Consider the following 23328-nt stretch of genomic DNA (forward strand, 5'->3'; position numbering starts at 1 on the left):
AATTAGTGAGTCTGTCCCCAAATTAACCAGCCAATAATTAATTAATCACTATATAACCTCTATTATACTATTCTTTGGAAAAGCACAGGCCATTTACATTTTCAATTTCTTATGACTGGAAAAATTTCTTTAATCTATTACTGAGTGCCACAAAGGTTTCTATTCTAATTAGCAACACTGAAATGGAAACACATTATAGAAAAGACTGGATAAAGCAGATTAATCAACAAGGGAGGGTAGCATTCATGTTGTAGGAGTTAAAAACCAAACATAAAGGATATAATGGAATTTTAACTAGTTTTCTCTCTTTTGTGTAAGTATTTATAATAACTATTGAATGGAAAGAGAAAATCCAATACAAATGATACACAGGCAGAAAAAAGAAAAAGGGACTCTATTGAAACCATTACTGTCAATTCCTCTGAAGGCTCTTGTGGTCTAGTCTATGCAAAAATTTCATTATGACAATCTTGTAAATAATACTCTAATACTACCCTTATATTTGCCATCTAATTTTAGCTGGGTTATTTTTTGTAACTGATAAGTGGAAATCAAGTAAGAGATTGCTTTAAGATAGCAGTAGGATTAACTATATTTCACAGATATTCAAAACTGAGATAATGGATCTGGCATCAGGTTTTTAGCATATTGCATATTTTTGGTAAGAAAATTACCTTTGAGACTGCAGACTTAAATACTAGTATTAGGAGAGATGAGACATTCTGTTGTGGGACTCTCACTTCATATTTTTAGCTTTAAGCTAACAAACAGAGGGCAGTTTAGCACATTCATGGAAATAACAGGTCATTCAGCCTAAATGCAGACTTTGTGTGATTGATACCTACTACTGCTACTACTGAAGGGCATGGTGGAGGTAGGGTACCAGACAGTGACACCATGGATGAAGTCTGGAAATGGAAAATACAAGAGAGAACACACCCTTCAGAAAACTTCTGAGACTTGTCCTGTTCTGTCAAGGCTCTGAAACTGGCTTCACGCAGAGTCTGGAGAAACGAACAAGAAAAGTTCTACACAAGCCAACGTTTCTCAGACTAGGCACGAGCCTGCCAACATGCTTGGCCAGCACCCTAGGGCAGCGGTTTAGCCATGACCCTGAGTTCAGTGAGGAAAATGGCTATTTATTGTTCACTCTGCTCTCTTCACTATGGAGGCTGTGGATCATGTGCCAGAAATGAAGGCGAGCTGGGGTTACTGAAGCTTCTCTAGACCAGGCAGATAGCAAGATAGCAAGCCTCTTCTGGTTCAGATCACTTCCATGGGGCTGTGCCAGAAACATGCTCATATTCCCTGTCTTTGCTGATGCTGCCTTTCCACTTACTACCAACCCCCACTCCTTGCCCTGCCCCCATCACTGAAATACTGCCTCAAAACCTCTAGAGATCTGAGAGCGTATATTTGAAAATCACTAGCTTAGATTAATGCTCAACCCAATAAAAGAATTTCTTGTATAGAGTCTTCTTATACACTTATAGTGCTGCACTATATTTTAGGGCAGCTTATTTTGCCATTGGGCAGATCTGTTAGAAAGTATTTCCCAGTAGCAAGCTCAAATCTGCCTCCTTCTTGCCTTCTTCTTTCAGTTCAAGTTCTGCCTCTTGAGGTTGCATGGCATAAGTCTGGCTATCCCTTTTTCATCTGTCAATATCCATCTTAAGTCCTATCTGTTTGTGTTACCTGTCCTAACAACTCCTCCCACAGTGACCTCTGTGTCCTTTGGGTTTCTTAAGTGTTAAGTATACTCATGTGGACCACTCCTTGGCACTTATGCTTTACAGTCTTAGTTATCTTGGGCATTCTTTAAGCCTTCCTAACAAGAACATATTCTCGTTGAAGGCTGGACAGTCGCAGTGTTTTTTTAATGTCTACTTCCACATCCCTTCACTATGTTGCACTGGATAGATAACTAAATACAAGTGTGCACAGGTCCTTCATGAACTGGTCTTAACCACAGTGACTTTCCTTACTTTCTAACACATTTCTTTACAGAAATCCTGCATGCTAATCAAATCCAACTGCCAAACTACATCTTGTATCTTCCTCCTTTGCAAATAACTTTTCTTTCCATCTCAACTTCACCCCCTCTAGGTCATGGAATATTAGCCTAGGGTACACGAACTTCTGAATACTATATATAAAATGTACATTTTTTTGTGGTAGAGAGGGTTTCACACTTTCATATAATCCTCAAAGGGTCCCATGACTCCACAAAAGATTAAAATCCACTGCTGTAACTTTTTTTTGCCTTGTCTGCTTAACCAACTCTTCTCTATTCTTAAAAAGTCAGCTTATGCCCCTGGATCCAGTGAACGTTTCATACGGGGGGAGACTTTTCTAGGCACTGAACTTATATGTATCAATTTCTATACTATGCTGACTGATTTATTATGTAACTTGTGAAAACTTTAAGATTAATATCTTTATTGTGACTTAATTCTTTTGTTATTTGATGTATCATGATTGTAAACTCTTCATAATGGATTCAGTGTCTTTTTGTTATGTGTACTACCTTGTATGAAACAGGCACTCAAAAATAATACTCTGGACACAGATGGTGAATCAATCTTCAAATTAATCAGTGTATAGAAACTGAATTCTAAAGGTTCACATCACGGCTGTGACATTGCTGGAGCCGGGCAAAATGCCACAATTAGCTGCCACCTCACCTCTGCTTTACGAATATTTTCTCTAGCTTCATCTATTTTCTGTTCCAACTCTGTTCGGCCTTGTTCTGAAACTGCAACTCCATGACATTCCAGATCATCTAGAACCTATTAAAGAAAATAGGAAAATGATGATTGCTTTCTATTTTTCTCTTTTTTTTTCTTAAAGTGACTAGAATATCTAGATAATTTTAAAGACTTTAGTGACAAGTGATTCCCTTTTTAACCTTTGTTTTAATTTATTTATTTGATAATTTAAAAACTTCTGAAAACGGAGTTATTTGTAGTGAGGTGGATGGACCTAGAGACTGTTGTACAGAGTGAAGTTAAGTCAGAAAGGAAAAACTAATACCATATGCTAACACATATATATGGAATCTAAAAAAAAAAAAAAGGGTCTGAAGAACCTAGGGACAGGACAGGAATAAAGACACAGACGTAGAGAATGGACTTGACACAGGGAGGGGGAAGGGTAAGCTGGGACAAAGTGAGAGAGTGGCATGGACATATATACACTACCAAATGTAAAATAGATAGCTAGTGGGAAGCAGCTGCATAGCACAGGGAAATCATCAGCTCAGTGCTTTGTGACCACCTAGAGGGGTGGGATAGAGACACAACAGGGAGGAGATATGGGGATATATGTATAGCTGATTCATTTTGTTATACAGTAGAAACTAACACACCATTGTAAAGCAATTACACTCCAATAAAGATGTTAAAAAAAAAAAAAAAAAAACCTCTGAAATAATTATAGACTTACAGGAAGTTGCAAAAGTAGTAGAGTCCCTTCACCCAGCTTCCCCCAAGGGTAACAACTTAACTATAGTACAATGTAAAACCCAGAAAATTGACACTGGCACTATCTATAAACCTCATTTGAATTGCATGTTTTGATATGTATACCTTTAATTTTTAAAAATTACATGAATATAAAGCATTGTTTCTAAATAACAACTAATACAAAATGGCAAAAAGTCTGTTGTATCTTCATACCCCACTATGTGCTCCCCACCCCAAGATAAAGACTGTTCCATCAATTTATTTGTATTTTATCAAGCCATCTCTTATGTATTTCCTTACATGCTTTGTACAGTTTTGTTTGAAAAATAATGAGATCTACCTTCCCTTCAATGTGTCTAAGAAACCTTTTTGTGTTTGCACAAACTGATTGACTTCATTCTCTAATTAATCCACAGATTCAGTAGTTCAACCATACCATACTTTGTTTACTCTTACTTTACTGTTACTTGAGTTTTCAAATTTCTCAATACTATAAACAGTACTGTACAAACAACCTAGTCAATGATTCTTTGAGCACATACGGGAATATTTATGTAAGGTAAAAACACAGAAGTGGAAACTGTACATTTTTATAGACATTGCCAAATTGCTCACAAAAGGCTGTACCTACTCTTCTAGTAGTGTGGAAGAGCACATTTCTCTATATTTCACCAACACTGGATATCGTCAATCTTTGAAATTTTATAAAAATTATCTCATTGTTTCAATTTTAATTTCTCTGTAATAGAATATCATTTCATATGTTGCTGGTCATCTCTATTTCTATTTTTATAAATGGGTAGTTCATATCCTCTATCTATTTTTCTACTTTTTTGTTTTTTTCTTATTTCTTAAATATATTTCCTTCCAGATATTAGTCCTTTTTCTGTTATTTATGTCACAAATATTTCCTCCCATTCTATTCCCTTTCTCTTAACTTTTAAAAGTTCTTTTGTTTTACAGAAATTTTTTATGTAGTCATATTTATCAATCATCTTCCTTTATGGGTTCTGGGTTTTGTGTCTTACTTAAGAAGCCACTGGTAATATGCCAAAAATATTCTATATGTTTTTTAGTTTTTAGTAGTCTTGTGTCTAGCATTTAGCTCTTTAATTCTTTTGAAATTTACCTTGTATATGGCAGAAGGGAGAACTCTAACTGCATATTTTTTCCCAAATACACAGACAATTGCTTTAACGCGATTTACTGAATAAATCCTTTCCCCAAAGATTTGAAATACCATTAACATTTTTTTTTTTTTTTTTTTTCTATTTTTGCGGTACGCAGGCCTCTCATTGTTGTGGCCTCTCTCATTGCGGAGCATAGGCTCTGGACACGCAGGCTCAGCGGCCATGGCTCAGGGGCCCAGCCGCTCCGCAGCATGTGGGATCTTCCTGGACCGGGGCACGAACCCGTGTCCCCTGCATCGGCAGGCAGACTCTCAACCACTGCACCACCAGGGAAGCCCTTGATTTTTGATTTACTTATTTTTTTATAAGTTGTTTTTTAAAAACTAATTTAATATTTTATTTATTTATTTATTTTTGGCTGCATTGGGTCTTCGCTGCTGCAAGCAGGCTTCCTCTAGTTGTGGAGAGTGGGTGCTACTCTTCCTTGCAGTGCACGGGCTTCTCATTGCTGTGGCTTCTCTTGTTGTGGAGCACAGGCTCTAGGCGCATGGGCTTCAGTAGTTGCAGCACATGGGCTCAGCAGTTGTGGCTTGGGGGCTTTAGAGCACAGGGTCCGTAGTTGTGGAGCATGGGCTTAGTTGCTCCACGGCATGTGGGATATTCCCGGACCAGGGCTCAAACCCATATTCTCTGCACTCTCAGGTGGATTCTTAAGCACTGCACCACCAGGGAAGTCCAACATGCTTTTTATTATGAAATATTTCAAATATACTCAAAAGTAAAGAGACTAGTATGATGAACTCCTATATATTGATCACCAAGATTCAATAGTTAACGAGACTTTTCCATATTTGCTTTATTTACCTACTATCCTTTATTTTTCTTGTGCTAAAGCATTTTAAAGCAAATTCCAGACATCCTGTCATTGCATTCCTACATGTTTTAGTGAAAGTCTCTAAAAACAGGAACTTAAAAAAAGTACAACCACAATACTGTTATCAGACCTCACAATAATTCCTTGGTAGGCTTAATATGCTGTTCAGGGCTTCCCTGGTGGTACAGTGGTTAAGAACCCACCTGCCAATGCAGGGGACACAGGTTTGAGCCCTGGTCCAGAAGATCCCACATGCCAAGGAGCAACTAAGACCATGTGCCACAACTACTGAGCCTGGGCTCTAGAGCCTGTGAACCAAAACTACTGAACCCACGTGACGCAACTAGTCAAGGCTGTGCTCCACAATAAGAGAAGCCACTGCAATGAGAAGCCCACATACCACAACGAAGAGTAGCCTATGCTCATGAATGAATGAATGAATGAATAAATAAATAAATAAATAAATAAATAAATATATGTGTGTGTGTGTAAAAAATATGCTGCTCACCATTAAAATTCCCTATCTGCATGAAGATGATTTTTAGGGTGGTTTGTTTGAATCAACAGCTAAAGGTCCATACATACACTGATAATTTTTTTTGATCTATTTGTTAACTCTTGTATGATACTACAGTTTTAATTACTATAATCATTACTGCATCTTTCAGTATGTGTTACGGCACAAATGTTTCATTATTGTTGTTACTGGCTATTCTTGTATATGAAGAAAAATTCAGATACATTTTAGGATCAGACTGTGAAGTTTCTCTAAAAATATTTTTAAAGTTTCATTGGGATTTCATCGAAATGACAAATAAATTTAATTAAAAAACCACATAGGGGCTTCCCTGGTGGCACAGTGGTTGAGAGTCCGCCTGCCGATGCAGGGGACACGGGTTCGTGCCCCGGTCGGGGAAGATCCCACATGCTGCGGAGCGGCGAGGTCCGTGAGCCATGGCCGCTGAGCCTGCGCATCCGGAGCCTGTGCTCCGCAACGGGAGAGGCCATGGCAGTGAGAGGCCCGCGTACCGCAAAAAAACCAACCAACCAAACAAAAAACACATAAAAAAAGTCAGACAGAGAAAGGCAAATACTGTATGTTATCACTTATATGTGGAATCTAAAATATAAAACAAACTAGTGAAAAAAACAAAATGAAACAGACTCACAGATATAAAGAACAAACTAGTGGTTACCAGTGGGGAGAGAGAAGGGAGGAGGGGCAAAATAGGGTAATGGGATTAAGAGGTACAGACATGCATAAAGTCAAAAAGCTACAGGGATGTATTGTACAGCACAGGGAATACATCCAATATTTTATAATATAACAAATGGAGTACAATCTTTAAAAATTGTGAATCACTATGTTGTACATCTGAAACACATAACATTATAAATCAACTATACATCAATAAAAAAGAGAATTTAAAAGTTAAAAAAAATCCATAATATTTGAATCTCTCCAATTACCCATATCTTCTTTGATAAAAAAAAAAGTCTTTCTTCTTATAAGTCATGACACTGGTTGATTTATCAGTATTTTATTGCTGTGGTGAATAATTTTTTTCCAACTGCATTTTGCAATTGATTATTATTTCTAGCTAATATGAAAACTAATGATTTTTGTATGTAGTCTTGTTTCTATTGACTTTACTGAACTCTTACTACATCTGATAGTTTGACAGCTGGGTCGCATATTTGGGGAGGGGTACACAATCACCTCATCTGTAAGTAATGACAGAGGTACCTCTTCCAAATATTTAAACACCTTATCTTTCTTTAATTAAGAGCATTGACAAAGTGGTGATCACAGGTACTGTTTTCTTATTTTATCATTGTGGTAGGTAGAATGGTCTCCAAAGATGTCCACACTCTAATCCCTGGAAATGTGTATATGTAAGACATAATTTACTGATATATTACAGTTATAGACCTTAACACAGATTAACGTCTGGATTATCTGAGCGAGTTCAATCTCATCACATGACCCCTCACAGGCAGAGAACTTTCTCTGGCTGGAGTGAGATGAGAGACAGGCCAAAAGAGAAGTCAGAGAGATTCCAAGCATGACAAGGATGCAATGCACTGCTGCTGACTCTTGATGTAGGAGCCCATGTGCAAGGACCAGAGAGAGTGTCCTCTAGGAGCTAAGAGTAGCCCCTAGCTGTTAAAGTTTAAAGAACTGTTATCAGCCCTACAGTTATAAGGAACTGGATTCTGACAACAACCTGAATGAGCTTGGAAGTGGATTCTCCCCCAGATGCCAGCCCAGTGGACACCTTGATTTTGGTCTTGTTAGAGCTAGAGCAGAAAAACCAGCCAAGCCCACCCAGACTTCTAATGTATAGAAGTATGAGACAATAAATTTCTATTGTTTTAAGCCACTAAGTTTGTGGTAATTTGTTATGGCAGCTATAGAAAACTAACACAAGCATCAGGTATAATGTTTGCTCTAAGTTTCAGGAAGTTATCCTTGTCAGAGTGAAAAAGTCTTAATCCAGCTGCTTGGGAATTTCGTTTTACTTTTTAATCACTAAGGCATACAGAATTTTATTATGTGCTTTATTGGCAACTATGACAATAGTTATGTAATTTTTCATCTTTATTCTATAAATGCATTTTATTATACTGATATATTTTCTAATGTTGAATCGTCCTTGTACCCTAGTCATGTGCTTAAAACACAGCTGGATTTATTTTTATTAAATTTTATTTAGCATTTTTACAAGTTTGTTACATCTTTGTTAAAAATCAGTTGACTATATATGTGTGTGCCTAGTTCTAGACTCTTCACTTTGTTCCATTTATCTATAAGTCTATTCTTACACCAATACAGTAACATCTTGATTACTGTAGTTTTGTCTTGAAACCAAGTAGAGTAAGCCCTCTAACTTTATCCTTATTTTTCAAAATTGCTTTGGCTATACCAGATCATTTGCATTTCCATGTATGTTTTAGAAGCATTTTGTCAATTTCTACAAAAAAACCCTGCTGGGTGTTTGACTTGGATTTTATTCTATATATGGACTAACTTGGAGATAAATGGTAGTTTAAAAATATTGAGACTCCTATTCCACTGGTCTATATGGTCTTATGCCAGTACTACAATGTCTTGAATACTACAGTTTTGTAATAAGTTTTGAAGTTTGGAAGTATAAGTCCTCCAACTTTGTTTTTTTTTCAAGACTGTTTTGGGTATTTGGAGTCCCTTGAGATTCCATATGAATTTTAGGGTAGGTTTTTCTATTTCTGCAATAAATACTGTTGAGATTTTTATAGGGATCGCATTGAATCTGTAGATCATTTGGGGTGGTATGTCATCTTAACACTATCTTCCATTCTGTGAAAGGAGGATGTCTTTCCACTTATTTGTGTCTTTTTAAATTCCTTTCATCAGTGTTTTATAATTTTTAGTGTACAAGTATTTTACGCCTCTTTGGTTAAGTTTATTCCTAAGTATTTTATTCTTTTTGATGGCAGTGTAAATGGAACTGTTTTCTTAATTTCCTTTACTTTTTATTTTATGTTTTTGTTTTAAAATTTGTTTTACTGAAATATAGTTGATTTACAATGTTGTGTTAATCTCCTTTTCTAATTATTCATTGTATAATGTATACTATATGGTGTAGAAATGCAACTGACTTTTGTGAGTTAATTTTGTTTCCTGCAACTTTGCTGAGTTTATTAGTTCTAACAGGTGTGTGTGTGTATGTGTGTGAGTGTGTGTGTATGTGTGTGAAATCTTTAGGATTTTCTATATATAAGATCATGTTGGGACTTCCCTGGTGGTCCAGTGATTAAGACTCCACACTCCCAATGCAGGGGGCCTGGGTTCGATCCCTGGTTGGGGAACTAAGATCCCACAGACTGCAACTAAGGCTGCATGCCGCAACTAGAAAATCCCACGCGCCACAACTAGAGAAGAGTGCATGCTGCAACGAAGACCCAGAGCAGCCTAAATAAATAAATAAATGATCCTCTCATTGGTGAACAGAGATAATTTTACTTCTTCCTTTCCAATTTGGATGCCTTTTATTTCTTTTTCTTGCCTAACTGCTGTGGCTAAAACTTCTAGTGCTATATTGAATAGAAGTAGTGAAAGGGGGCATCCTTGTCTTATTCCTGATCTTAGAGGAAAAGCTTTCAGTCTCTCATCATTGAGTATTACTGTTTTTTAACAAACTGAATATATGCTTCTTTGTGTTTTACCTACCTAGGATTTGTTGGACTCCTTGGATTTGTGGGTTTACAGTTTTTATTAAGTTAGGACAATTTTCAGCTACAATTTTTTTCAAATATTTTTCTCTTTCATTTTATCGCTTAAACTATACCTTACTAGATTAAAGCCCATCAGAGGTCACACTATAAAGAACTAGAAAAGTCAATGAAATCTGTCTGTCTCTACCTCCTAGCAGAAACACTCAACATGCCTTGACAACAGACAGAGGAAACAGATTTATTTTTAACATCTGAACATTTACTTTCAAATAGAGTCAGACATTCTAGTAGAAAAAAACCTCTTTGTGTGCTTCATATTTTGAAGTATAAAGTTGCAGTAATTAATTGTTTTTTTTTTTTTTTTGCAGTACACGGGCCTCTCACTGTTGTGGCCTCTCCCATTGCGGAGCACAGGCTCCGGAGGCACAGGCTCAGCGGCCATGGTTCACGGGCCTAGCCGCTCCGTGGCATGTGGGATCTTCCCAGACCGGGGCATGAACCTGTGTCCCCTGCATCGGCAGGCGGACTCTCAACCACTGTGCCACCAGGGAAGCCCTGCAGTAATTAATCTTATCACTGTTTATTAGATGTGTGGTAGACAGATAACTTGTCTTTCTAGTTCACAAATGTTTTGATTGAGATAAACTATATTAGAGGAACTGTACTCAAAAGCCTTACCTGTCCTTGAATCTGATTTAGATGACAAGATTCTAGATTTCAAGCTGGAGTCTGATGCTGAGCTTTGGGGAATTTCGGGTGAAGAGGAGAGTTATATTTTGCATGCAAGAGGCATGTGAACTGTTATGGCCAGAAGTCAGGCTGTGGCAGATTGTGTTTTTCGAAAAATAGCTACTACAATATTTCCCATTCTACATGTTCTTCTAGAACCTTGCAATTTCCCCACCAAGAAGTACTGATATTTTATGACCTCTCTCCTTGAATCTGGACAGGGCTTTGTGACTGCCTCAATTAATAAAAACATGGGGCTTCCCTGGTGGCGCAGTGGTTGAGAATCCGCCTGCAGATGCAGGGGCCCGGTCCGGGAAGATCCCACATGCCACGGAGCGGCTGGGCCCGTGAGCCATGGCCACTGGGCCTGTGCGTCCGGAGCCTGTGCTCCGCAACGGGAGAGGCCACAGCAGTGAGAGGCCCGCGTACCACCAAAAAAAATTAAAAAATAAAAATAAAAAAAATAAAAACATGACACAATTAAAATCTTGTTATTTCTGAGACTAGATCAGAAAAGATGATATAGCTCCTACTTGGCTCACTCTTGGGGTTCACACCTTTGCAGCCCTGTGCTACCAGCTACCATGTAAGAAGTACAGCTAATCTGAAGCCACTATGTTGGAGAAACTGTATGGAGAGACCACAAAGAGACAGAGATGCATGAGGTGCTCTAATTATTCCAGTTCCCAGCTGTTCAAGTCTTCCTGGTCCAAACACCAGATATTTCAGTGGGGAAGCCTGTGAGATAACTCTAGCACCAGCCACTATCTGATTATAATTACGTGACAGACCCCCACCCCCACCCCCTAAATGAGAACTGCCAAGCTGACCCCATCCAATCCCCAGAGTAGTAAGAAACAATTTAAAAGATTCTCTTTTTGTGGCATTAAATTTGAGGTGGTTTGTTATGCAGCATTAGATAAGTGGAACACTGAATTCGAGATGCCTGAGAAAAGATGTGACAGTGAAAAGAAGATGTCAAAGCAGGCTAGAGGATATATGTATACACAGAAGAAAGGCCCAGTGTTGGAGATGGTAATTTATTATTTGTTGGTAAGTGAAACCACGGCAGTAGTAAAGACTGCCTATAATGAGAATAAAGAATAAGAAAAGAAGATAGCCTAGTATGGAAGCGTAAGGAATTTAAAATGTAAATGTAAGATGAAGAAAGAAGAACCTTTAAAAGAATCTAGGAATGTTAGAGAGGAAAAGGAAAACCATGACAGTGTTTAAGTCATGAATGACTAGAGGAGAATATTTCAAGACAAAGGGAACTGTCAATTGTGATACAACTGCCAACAGGTTAAGTAAGATAAGAAATTAAAGTGGCCATTTTGGATTTAGTAACAGAGACATCATTGGTAATTTTGGCATGTGCAGTCTCTATGAATTGGTGCAGGGAAAGAGAAGAAGGGAAAGCTCAAATGTAATGGGCTAAAAAATAAGCGGGAGGTTAGGAAATACAGCTACTAAACACAGACAATTCTCTTAAGAAGCTGGATATGAAGGTAAAGAAAAAGAAAAATAAAGTTATAAATAAGTGGAAAATAGAAAAAAATTTACTATATCTAAAATAATTTCTTTGTACTTAAAATTTCATCTTTCTTTTTTTAAGATTTATTTATTATTTAGTTATTTATTTAATTTATTTTTGGCTGCGTTGGGTCTTAGTTGTGGCACATGGAATCTTTGTTGAGGCGTGCAGGATCTTTCATTGCGGCATGCAGCCTTCTCTCTAGTTGTGGTGTGTGGGTTTTCTCTTCTCTAGTTGTGGTGCACAGGCTCCAGGGCACAAGGGCCCTGTAGTTGTGGTGTGCGGGTACCAGAGCTCACGGGCTCTGTAGTTTGAGGCATGCAGGCTCTCTAGTTGAGGCGTGCAAGCTCAGTAGTTGTGGTGCGTGGACTTAGTTGCCTCACGGAATGTGGGATCTTAGTTCCCTGACCAGGGATTGAACGTGCGTCCCCTGCATTGTTAAGGAGGATTCTTTACCACTGGACCACCAGAGAAGTCCCTAAAGTGTAGTCTTGAAGATACATTTTCATGGAATCTACAAATGCATCTTCAGAAAGTCTGTCTTGGAGATGAAAAGCCTAATTCAACATATGCACATCTCTTCCACTGCCCAAAAGATTATAATACACTATCACTAGTCTTCCTTAGGCAATTCTATGGTAAACAGATAAATTACTGTGTTGCTGCTAGAGGGCTTAAGGAATTTTCAAGTTTAGTAGATAGCTGAGAACATACTTCTGAGTGCTGAGAAATTATAGAAAAAACATCTATCGGATATTTTCCACATCAATAAAATTCAACTCCTTAAACTGGTTTGTTTTTTTTTTTTTACCGGTACACAGGCCTCCCACCGTTGTGGCCTCTCCCGTTGAGGAGCATAGGCTCCAGACGCGCAGGCTCAGTGGCCATGGCTCATGGGCCCGGCCGCTCCGCGGCATGTGGGATCTTCCCAGACTGGGGCACGAACCCGTGTCCCCTGCGTCGGCAGGCGACTCTCAACCACTGCACCACCAGGGAAGCCCCCCTTAAACTGGTTTGGCATTTGGCTTAATGCTAGATGTAACCTAAGATTCTCTATCACACTTACCCGTTGTTGGTGAACAATATTTTTGTGCTCCCGTGCCACACGTGTGGCCCATTTCCGAGCCTCTTTGTTTAAACTGTGTTCCTCTGTGGTCCCAGTTTCTGATTCTAACTGTCGGCTCTACAACACAAGAGAGAACAGAGAGAAAAGTACTGTTATCCTTATTGAAATCACTACCATTTTGTAGGTAGACCAGAGGGCCTTCACTTTATCAGCACTCAAAACAGGAGGCATGCTCCACTACTGTGGCAAGCAATGTCTCATGTCACAGAAGATTAGCAGAAGACAAAGAGGATGGTATGAAAACCGTAAATGACCACAGATTTTTGTCTTACATTGCTGAACATCAAAGCTTCATCTCTAACTGTAGCATGATCCATTTTGAGTATAAAGCAAGCTAGCTAAGCTAAGCAAAGAAGAAAAAGTATTTATGCCAACCTACTATGACACTAAGATAGTTGCACAGACAAAATGGAAACAACTCAACAGTTTCAATGGGATTAAAGAATCATTGCATAGAAGTGAAAAGAGAAAAATAAAACAATACAATAACAGCGACACAACCTATCCATCCTCAAAAATATTGGATTTAATTTAGTTATACTTACCACCAAACCTCAAACTAGCTTTTGTCATTCTTCTGGGCCTTAATGTCATCTCAAAGATAGGGGTGCTAGATCAAATGATTACTAAGGGTTTCTCCTTGCCCTAAAATGCTATAATCATATTTACAAAGAACAAACTGCAAAATCTAACTAAACAAGAGTAATAGTTAACCACTATTATGCAAGGTACTGTGCAAAGTGCTTCACATAACTTTTCTAACAATCTTATGAGATGGGTCACACAGCCATTTTATAGAAAAGGAAATCAAGGCTCAGAGATGTTAGATAAAATTTCCAATGTGCGCCAGATATTCAATGTTACAACTTCCGATTCCAGAATTAGAGCTCTTAACCACTAAACTATTTTAACTTTCTCTAAAGTCTTAAGAACCCATGAAAAAAGTCTTTACTAAAATAACTAGGAAAGAAAATAATTTTTTAAAATATGAATTATCCAAAGATGATTTTAATACAAAAAGCAAAATTTTAGAGTGGAAAGATCTTTAAAAACTGACTTTTGTGGGACTTCCCTGGTGGTCCAGTGGTTAAGAATCTGCCTTCCAATGCAGGGGATGCAGGTTCGATCCCTGGTCGGGGAACTAGGATCCCACATGCTGCAGAGCAACTAAGCCTGTGTGCTGCAAGGAAAGATCCTGCGTGCCCTGCGTGTGCAACGCAGCCAAAAGTAAATAAATAAATAAATAAATATTAAAAAAGAAAAAAAAAAACCCAGACTGACTTTTGCAAGGTCACATAGCTCAAAATTGATAAACAGGATTTGATAAATTGGATTAAAAATTTAAAATTTTTGTTGGGGGAACTGTAGCAAGGTTGAAAAACTTTTACTCTATGCAGACATTTCAGCTAAAGCTAGATTATATAATGATAAATGAATTGAAACATATCCAAATCTAACCTACTTTACATTTTATACTGATTCATTCTTTGGGCTATTAGGGAACCAACTCTCTTATTATATTTATTTTGCAAAAGGATCTAGGTATTTACATTTATATCTGTCCTCTGAAGCCAGGGTTTAAAAAGTTAAACCCTAGATGAAGATGCAAATGTAATCTATAGGATGTATGGTAGAAAGGTATACTCTGAAGAGCCCAGGTACAGGTTTTTAAGCCAGATAAACCCAGTTTTAATCTTCTCTATGCCATTTATTAGCTTCATGATCTTGGGCTGTTAGTTAATCTGTGTCTTAGTTACAGCCGAAAATTGGTGAAAATGCCACCTATCTCATAGGGGTTATTTAGGGCAAAACGAGGTCATATTTTAAACATTCTCTTATGGTATATACATAAGCAGCCAATCGATGGTAACTGCTAATGTTAAAGACCCAACAGAAAATTACTTGAAACAAAAAATTTTGTCATACTGTTAATAAAAAAGTCCAAATAATTCCCAGGTTCTTGATAGCCCAAATAATGAACCAAAAACAAGACCAAAGATATAATGAAAGGATCTCAAAGAGAATGAACTTATAGAGCAGAGAGTAGATGAGATAGGAGGCAACTGATAGATTTAATTCTTATTACTGAGGTACATTTTAGGAACTGGTAAATGGGTCTAAAACTGTGTGTTGGCTGCATGGCCAACGTGCCCATACAGAATCTGTACCTTTTTACTGAGTATTATCTGTGCTTAAAAGCTGGAGAAATAAAGATAGGGCTTTTTTCTCATTCCCTATGGGTTTACTATTACTCAGGAGTGCTCAATGATCAGAACAGATCACAATTACCACTGATTGGGAGAGGTGACTTTGGGACTCTCTGGGCAGGGAATAATAACATGTAACTAAAATTCAAGTAAATTGATCTTATTCATGAATTCTGAAATCAAGCCATGAAAAAACATGGCTACCTATAATACAGTTCTAGACAAGTGAGAATTCCATACAAGGCAAACACAGCCCAGGGTACTAAACAATACATAGAGAAATGTTCTAATGCCACTCTGGAGATCAAAGATGAATATAAAGCTGAATCTAGTAAAGATAATTACCTTTTAAAATGGTGGTATCAGTAGTGGTTGATTCCAGCAAAGGAATGCTAGTGACTGCTTCTTTTTAAAATGCTGGCTAATTTAATCATACTTTTAACACTTTTCCTTTACCTCTTAAAAGTATAGTTAAAATACATGAAGGGAATAGAAACATATAGGCTATTAAGCACAATAATTTAAAGAACATTGTTATTTTCCTGAAGCAGAACATGAGACTTTAACAATTAAATATCAAACAGCACTGTAGCCTAGCTCTGGAAAAGTGCACTTATTTAACTTGATTATTTTTAAAGAAGCATATATTATAACATAACAATTCTCAGAGTAACAGTAGCACAAAAATAATTCAAATAATTACAAACTGAAGAGAAATGCTATAAAAGGAATTTCCTATTGACTTTTAAATATAGATTAGGTAGTTTTTTATTAGTCTGTCACTTTGGGTTATTTGATAAGTTAGGTCAACTAAATGTGATTCTTGAAAACTTTGAAAACATCATATTTCAAAAATCATACAAACTTTAATACAAAATTTCAGAAACAGATAGGTCTTTTCCTGGAAAATAAATGTCAATCCAAACACAAGCCTATGCTTTTGAGTACTGTTCCCTCTGGCTGGAATAACTCCCCTATATTTTTTTGTCCACAGACAAATTCCTAGTTATTCTTCAAATCTCAGTCCAAGTCCTTGTTCTCTGTGAAATCTTCCCTGACTTTCCCAGATAGTCTCAGTGGCTCCTTCACTTTAGACATATCTCCATTATATTAATTTATTAATTTGTTAGACATCTACTGAGTGGCTACTGTCAGGCCAACATCACATTATACTGTGACTGCTGCATGTATGTTTCCTATTTGTCTTTAGGCAATCAGAGGCCTTGAAAGGATACATTTCCTGGCATCTAGCACCATGCCTAATAGTACACAGAATGCCCTCAGTAAAGGCTGGAAAACATATAACCTAAAGTGAGGGGCAGGCCACCAGATTATTAGAATGGTGCCTTCAGAGGGACAAGAGAATAAACATACTGAATTAGAATCAGTTTCTAACGGATGAAGGAAAGTATTTTGTGTAGGGAAGAACAGAAAGAACAGAGGATAAAGGGGACTAATTTACTGAGTACCATGCATTTTAATACAGGTTCTCAAAGCTCACTTGAGGATTGAGATCCCTCTCCCACTCGTAAAATAAAAGGTCTCTTTCTTCATGTTTAAATTCTCACCACAAAATCCACTCAAAATGGATGACTAAGGAAGGAATTTTTTTGAATCTTCCAATTAAGGAATTTTTATACATTTTATTTTATGAAATTTATTTGTTCTTTAAAAAGCAGCCATTAGGGAGTCACCAGCCCTGTGTGCTCTGCAGAGGGAAAGCCCGCAGCCTCCGCCAGGTAAACTGGGAAGCAGACTCTTGAGTTCACAGCTGGCCTGTGGTTTTTGCATCTCATCAAGGAGCTCCTCCTTGTACAGCCGTGTGGATGACAGGCTCTTGGTGCTCCAGGCAGGCATCAGGGCTTTGCCTCTGAGGTGGGAGAGCCAAGTTCAGGACACTGGTCCACAAGAGACCTCCCAGCTCCACGTAATATCAAATGGTGAAAATCTCCCAGAGATATCCATCTCAATGCCAAGACCCAGCTCCACTCGACGACCAGCAAGCTACAGTGCTGGACACCCTATGCCAAACAACTAGCAAGACAGGAACACAACCCCATCCACTAGCAGAGAGGCTGCCTAAAATCATAATAAGGCCACAGACACCCCCAAACACACCATAAGACGTGTACCTGCCCACCAGAAAGACAAGATCCAGCCTCATCCACCAGAACACAGGCACAAGTCCCCTCCACCAGGAAGCCTACATAACCCACTGAACCAACCTTAGCCACTGGGGATAGACACCAAAAACAACGGAAACTACGAACTTGCAGCCTGCGAAAAGGAGACCCCAAACACAGTAAGTTAAGCAAAATGAGAAGACAGAGAAACACACAGCAGATGAAGGAGCAAGATAAAAACACACCAGACCTAATGAAGAGGAAATAGGCGGTCTACCTAAAAAAGAATTCAGAATAGTGATAGTAAAGAGGATCCAAAATCTTGGAAATCGAATGGAGAAAATAGAAGAAACGTTTAACAAGGACCTAGAAGAACTAAAGAGCAATCAAACAGTGATGAACAACACAATAAATGAAATTAAAAATTCTCTAGAAGGGATCAATAGCAGAATAACTAAGGCAGAAGAACCGATAAGTGACCTGGAAGATAAAATAGTGGAAATAACTACTGTAGAGCAGAATAAAGAAAAAAGAATGAAAAGAACTGAGGACAGTCTCAGAGACCTCTGGGACAACATTAAATGCACCAACATTCGAATTATAGGGGTCCCAGAAGAAGAAGAGAAAAAGAAAGGGACTGAGAAAATATTTGAAGAGATTATAGTTGAAAACTTCCCTAATATGGGAAAGGAAATAGTCAATCGAGTCCAGGAAGCACAGAGAGTCCCATACAGGATAAATCCAAGGAGAAACACGCCAAGTCACATATTAATCAAACTATCAGAAATTAAATACAAAGAAAACATATTAAAAGCAGCAAGGGAAAAACAACAAATAACACACAAGGGAATCCCCATAAGGTTAACAGCTGATCTTTCAGCAGAAACTCTACAAGCCAGAAGGGAGTGGCAGGACATATTGAAAGTGATGAAGGAGAAAAACCTACAACCAAGATTACTCTACCCAGCAAGGATCTCATTCAGATTTGATGGAGAAATTAAAACCTTTACAGACAAGCAAAAGCTAAAGGAATTCAGCACCACCAAACCACCTTTACAACAAATGCTAAAGGAACTTCTCTAGGCAGAAAACACAAGAGAAGGAAAAGACCTACAATAATAAACCCAAAACAATTAAGAAAACAGTAATAGGAACATACATTTCGATAACTACCTTAAATGTAAATGCATTAAATGCTCCAACCAAAAGACATAGACTGGCTGAATTGATACAAAAGCAAGACTTGTATATATGCTGTCTACAAGAGTCCCACTTCAGACCTAGGGACACATACACACTGAAAGTGAGGGGATGGAAAAAGATATTCCATGCAAATGGAAATCAAAAGAAAGCTAGAGTAGCAATTCTCGTATCAGACAAAATAGACTTTAAAACAAAGACTATTACCAGAGACAAAGAAGGACATTACATAATGATCAAGGGATCAATCCAAGAAGAAGATATAACAATTGTAAATATTTATGCACCCAACATAGGAGCACTTCAATACATAAGGCAAATACTAACAGCCACTTCAAAAGGGGAAATAGACAGTAATACAATCATATTAGGGGAATTTAACACCCCACTTTAACCAATGGACAGGTCATCGAAAATGAAAATAAATAAGGAAACACACACACACACACAAAAAAAGGAAACACAAGCTTTAAATGATACATTAAACAAGATGGACTTAATTGATATTTATAGGACATTCCATTCAAAAACAACAGAATACACATTCATCTCAAGTGCTCATGGAACATTCTCCAGGATAGATGATATCTTGGGCCACAAATCAAGCCTTGGTAAATTTAAGAAAATTGACATTGTATCAAGTATCTTTTCTGACTGCAATGCTATGAGACTAGATATCAATTACAGGAAAAGATCTGTAAAAAATACAAACACATGGAGGCTAAACAATACACTACTTAATAACGAAGTGATCACTGAAGAAATCAAAGAGGAAATCAAAAAATACCTAGAAACAAATGACAATGGAGACACGACGACCCAAAACCTATGGGATGCAGCAAAAGCAGTTCTAAGAGGGAATTTTATAGCAATACAATCCTACCTTAAGAAACAGGAAACATCTCAAATAAACAACCTAACCTTGCACCTAAAGCAATTAGAGAAAGAAGAACAAAAAAAACCCCCAAATTTAGCAGAAGGAAAGAAATCATAAAGATCAGATCAGAAATAAATGAAAAAGAAATGAAGGAAACGATAGCGAAGATCAATAAAACTAAAAGTTCAATAAAACTAAAGATAAACTAAAAGTTTATATTCTTTGAGAAGATAAACAAAATTGATAAACCATTAGCCAGACTCATCAAGAAAAAAAGGGAGAAGACTCAAATCAATACAATTAGAAATGAAAAAGGAGAAGTAAAAATGGACACTGCAGAAATACAAAAGATTATGAGAGATTACTACAAGCAACTCTATGCCAATAAAATGGACAACCTGGAAGAAATGGACAAATTCTTAGAAATGCACAACCTTCAGAGACTGAATCAGGTAGAAATAGAAAATATGAACAGACCAGTCACAAGTAATGAAATTGAAACTGTGATTAAAAATCTTCCAACAAACAATAGCCCAGGACCAGATGGCTTCACAGGTGAATTCTATCAAACATTCAGAGAAGAGCTAACACCTATCCTTCTCCAACTCTTCCAAAAGATAGCAGAGGGAGGAACACTCCCAAAGTCATTCTACAAGGCCACCATCACCCTGATACCAAAACCTGACAAAGATGTCACAAACAAAGAAAACTACAGGCCGATATCACTGATGAACATAGATGCAAAAATCCTCAACAAAATACTAGCCAAAAGAATCCAACAGCACATTAAAAGGATCATACACCATGATCAAGTGGAGTTTATCCCAGGAATGCAAGGATTCTTCAATATATGCAAATCAATCAATGTGATACAGCATAATAACAAACTGAAGGAGAAAAATCATATGATCAACTCAATAGGTGCAGAGAAAGCTTTCGACAAAATTCAACACCCATTTACGATAAAAACCCTCCGGAAAGTAGGCATAGAGGGAACTTTCTTCAACATAATAAAGGCCATATATGACAAACCCACAGCCAACAATCATCCTCAATGGTGAAAAACTGAAACCATTTCCTCTAAGATCAGGAACAAGACAAGTTTGCCCACTCTCACCACTATTATTCAACATAGTTTTGGAAGTTTTAGCCACAGCAATCAGAGAAAAAAAAGAAATAAAAGGAAACCAAATCGGAAAAGAAGAAGTAAAGCTGTCACTGTTTGCAGATGACATGATACTATACAGAGAATCCTAAAGATGCTACCAGAAAACTACTAGAGCTAATCAATGAATTTGGTAAAGTAGCAGGATACAAAATTAATGCACAGAAATCTCTTGCATTCCTATACACTAATGATGAAAAATCTGAAAGTGAAATTTAGAAAACACTCCCATTTACCACTGCAACAAAAAGAATAAAATATCTAGGAATAAACCTACTTAAGGAGACAAAAGACCTGTATGCAGAAAATTATAAGACACTGATGAAAGAAATTAAAGATGATACAAATAGATGGAGAGATATACCATGTTCTTAGATTGGAATAATCAACATTGTGAAAATGACTCTACTACCGAAAGCAATCTACAGATTCAAAGCAATCCCTATCAAACTACCCCTAGCATTTTTCACAGAACTAGGACAAAAAATTCCACAATTTGTATGGAAACACAAAAGACCCCAAATAGCCAAAGCAATCTTGAGTAAGAAAAATGGAGATGGAGGAATCAGGCTCCCGGACTTCAGACTATACTACAAAGCTATAGTAATCAAGAAAGTTTGGTACTGGCACAAAAACAGAAATATAGATCAATGGAACAGGATAGAAAGTCCAGAGATAAATCCACACACATATCGTCACTTATCTTTGATAAAGGAGGCAAGAATATACAGTGGAGAAAAACCAGCCTCTTCAATAAGTGGTCCTGGAAAACTGGACAGCTACATGTAAAAGAATGAAATTAGAACACTCCATAACCCTATACACAAAAATAAACTCAAAATGGATTAAAGACCTAAATGTAAGGCCAGACACTATCAAACTCAGAGGAAAACACAGGCAGAACAGTATATGACAGAAATCACAGCAAAATCCTTTTTGACCCACCTCCTAGAGAAATGGAAATAAAAACAAAAATAAACAAATGGGACCTAACGAAACTTAAAAGCTTTTGCACAGCAAAGGATACCATAAACAAGACGAAAAGACAACCCTCATAATGGGAGAAAATATTTGCAAATGAAGCAACTGACAAACGATTAATCTCCAAAATTTACAAGCAGCTCATGCAGCTCAATAACAAAAAAACAAACAACCCAATCCAAAAATGGGCAGAAGACCTAAATACACATCTCTCCAAAGAAGATATACAGATTGCCAACAAACACATGAAAGAATGCTCAACATCATTAATCATTAGAGAAATGGAAATCAAAACTACAATAACATATCATCTCACACTGGTCAGAATGGCCATCATCAAAAAAACTACAAACAATAAATGCTGGAGAGGATGTGGAGAAGAGGGAACCCTCTTGCACTGTTGGTGGGAATGTAAATTGATACAGCCACTATGGAGAACAGTATGGAGGTTCCTTAAAAAACTAAAAATAGAACTACCATACGACCCAGCAATCCCACTACTGGGCATATACCCTGAGAAAACCATACTTCAAAAAGAGTCATGTACCACAATGTTCATTGCAGCTCTATTTACAATAGTCAGGACGTGGAAGCAACCTAAGTGTCCATCGACAGATGAATAGATAAAGAAGATGTGGCACATATATACAACGGAATATTACTCATCCATAAAAAGAAACGAAATTGAGTTATTTGTAGTGAGGTGGATGGACCCAGAGTCTCTCATACAGAGTGAAGTAAGTCAGAAAGAGAAAAACAAATACCATATGCTAACACATATATATGGAATCTAAAGAAAAAAAAAAGGTCATGAAGAACTTAGGGGCAAGATAGGAATAAAGACACAGACCTACTAAAGAATGGAGTTGAGGATACGAGGAGGAGGAAGGGTAAGCTGGGAGGAAGTGAGAGAGTTGCATGGACATATATACACTACCAAACGTAAAACAGATAGTTAGTGGGAATAGCCGCATAGCACAAGGAGATCAGCTCGGTGCTTTGTGACCACCTAGAGGGGTGGAATAGGGGTGGTGGCAGGGAGGGAGACGCAAGAGGGAAGAGATATCAGGACATATGTATATGTATAACTGATTCACTTGTTAAAAAGCAGAAACTAACACACCATTGTAAAGCAATTATATTCCAATAAAGATGTTTAAAAAAAAGTAGCCATTAAAAATGAAGTACATTTACTCCTCAAATACATTTACATTGTACATATATAATATTTACTTCCCAAAGCAACCTAGCTGTGTCATCCTGGCTAATGTACTTAACTTCCTCTCTGGGCCTCAGCTTTCTCAACTGAAAATCAAGACATCTGAAGATGAGATGAAATCTCAGATCCTTACTAGTGCTGAAATGAATTTTAAGATAAGAAACAGGGGCTTCCCTGGTGGCGCAGTGGTTGAGAGTCCGCCTGCCGATGCAGGGGCACGGGTTCATGCCCCGGTCTGGGAAGATCCCACATGCCGCGGACTGGCTAGGCCCGTGAGCCATGGCCGCTGAGCTTGCGCGTCCAGAGCCTGTGCTCCGCAACGGGAGACGCCACAACAGTGAGAGGCCCGCGTACCACAAAAAAAAAAAAAAAAAAAACAAACAGGTTCATGCATTGGCTTTAAGCAGAGAGAACAGTGTGTTTCTCTGGATAAGAGACCCAGAAATTTTGCTATTATACTGCTACTGCCCTGAGCTCCAAA

The 23328-nt window shown here is 37.7% G+C and overlaps 1 protein-coding gene across 6 annotated transcripts in view; it reads right to left on the reverse strand.

The window, feature by feature from the left end:
* Positions 1–23328, reverse strand: part of FCHSD2 (FCH and double SH3 domains 2) — a 316584-nt gene that overhangs the window by 40980 nt on the left and 252276 nt on the right. For 4 of the 6 annotated variants that reach the window (XM_059069671.2, XM_067038840.1, XM_059069670.2 and 1 more), the window contains 2 exons: positions 13016–13132; positions 2685–2789 (listed from right to left, as the gene is read on the reverse strand). In XM_059069671.2, coding sequence (XP_058925654.1) covers positions 2685–2789; positions 13016–13132 — 222 coding nt within the window. The remainder of the gene's footprint in view (positions 1–2684; positions 2790–13015; positions 13133–23328) is intronic. The other 2 variants (XM_059069672.2, XM_067038841.1) reach the window with 1 other exon arrangement.

The sequence above is a fragment of the Kogia breviceps genome, chromosome 7 (genome assembly GCF_026419965.1).
Source record: "Kogia breviceps isolate mKogBre1 chromosome 7, mKogBre1 haplotype 1, whole genome shotgun sequence".
Lineage (NCBI taxonomy): Eukaryota > Metazoa > Chordata > Mammalia > Artiodactyla > Physeteridae > Kogia > Kogia breviceps.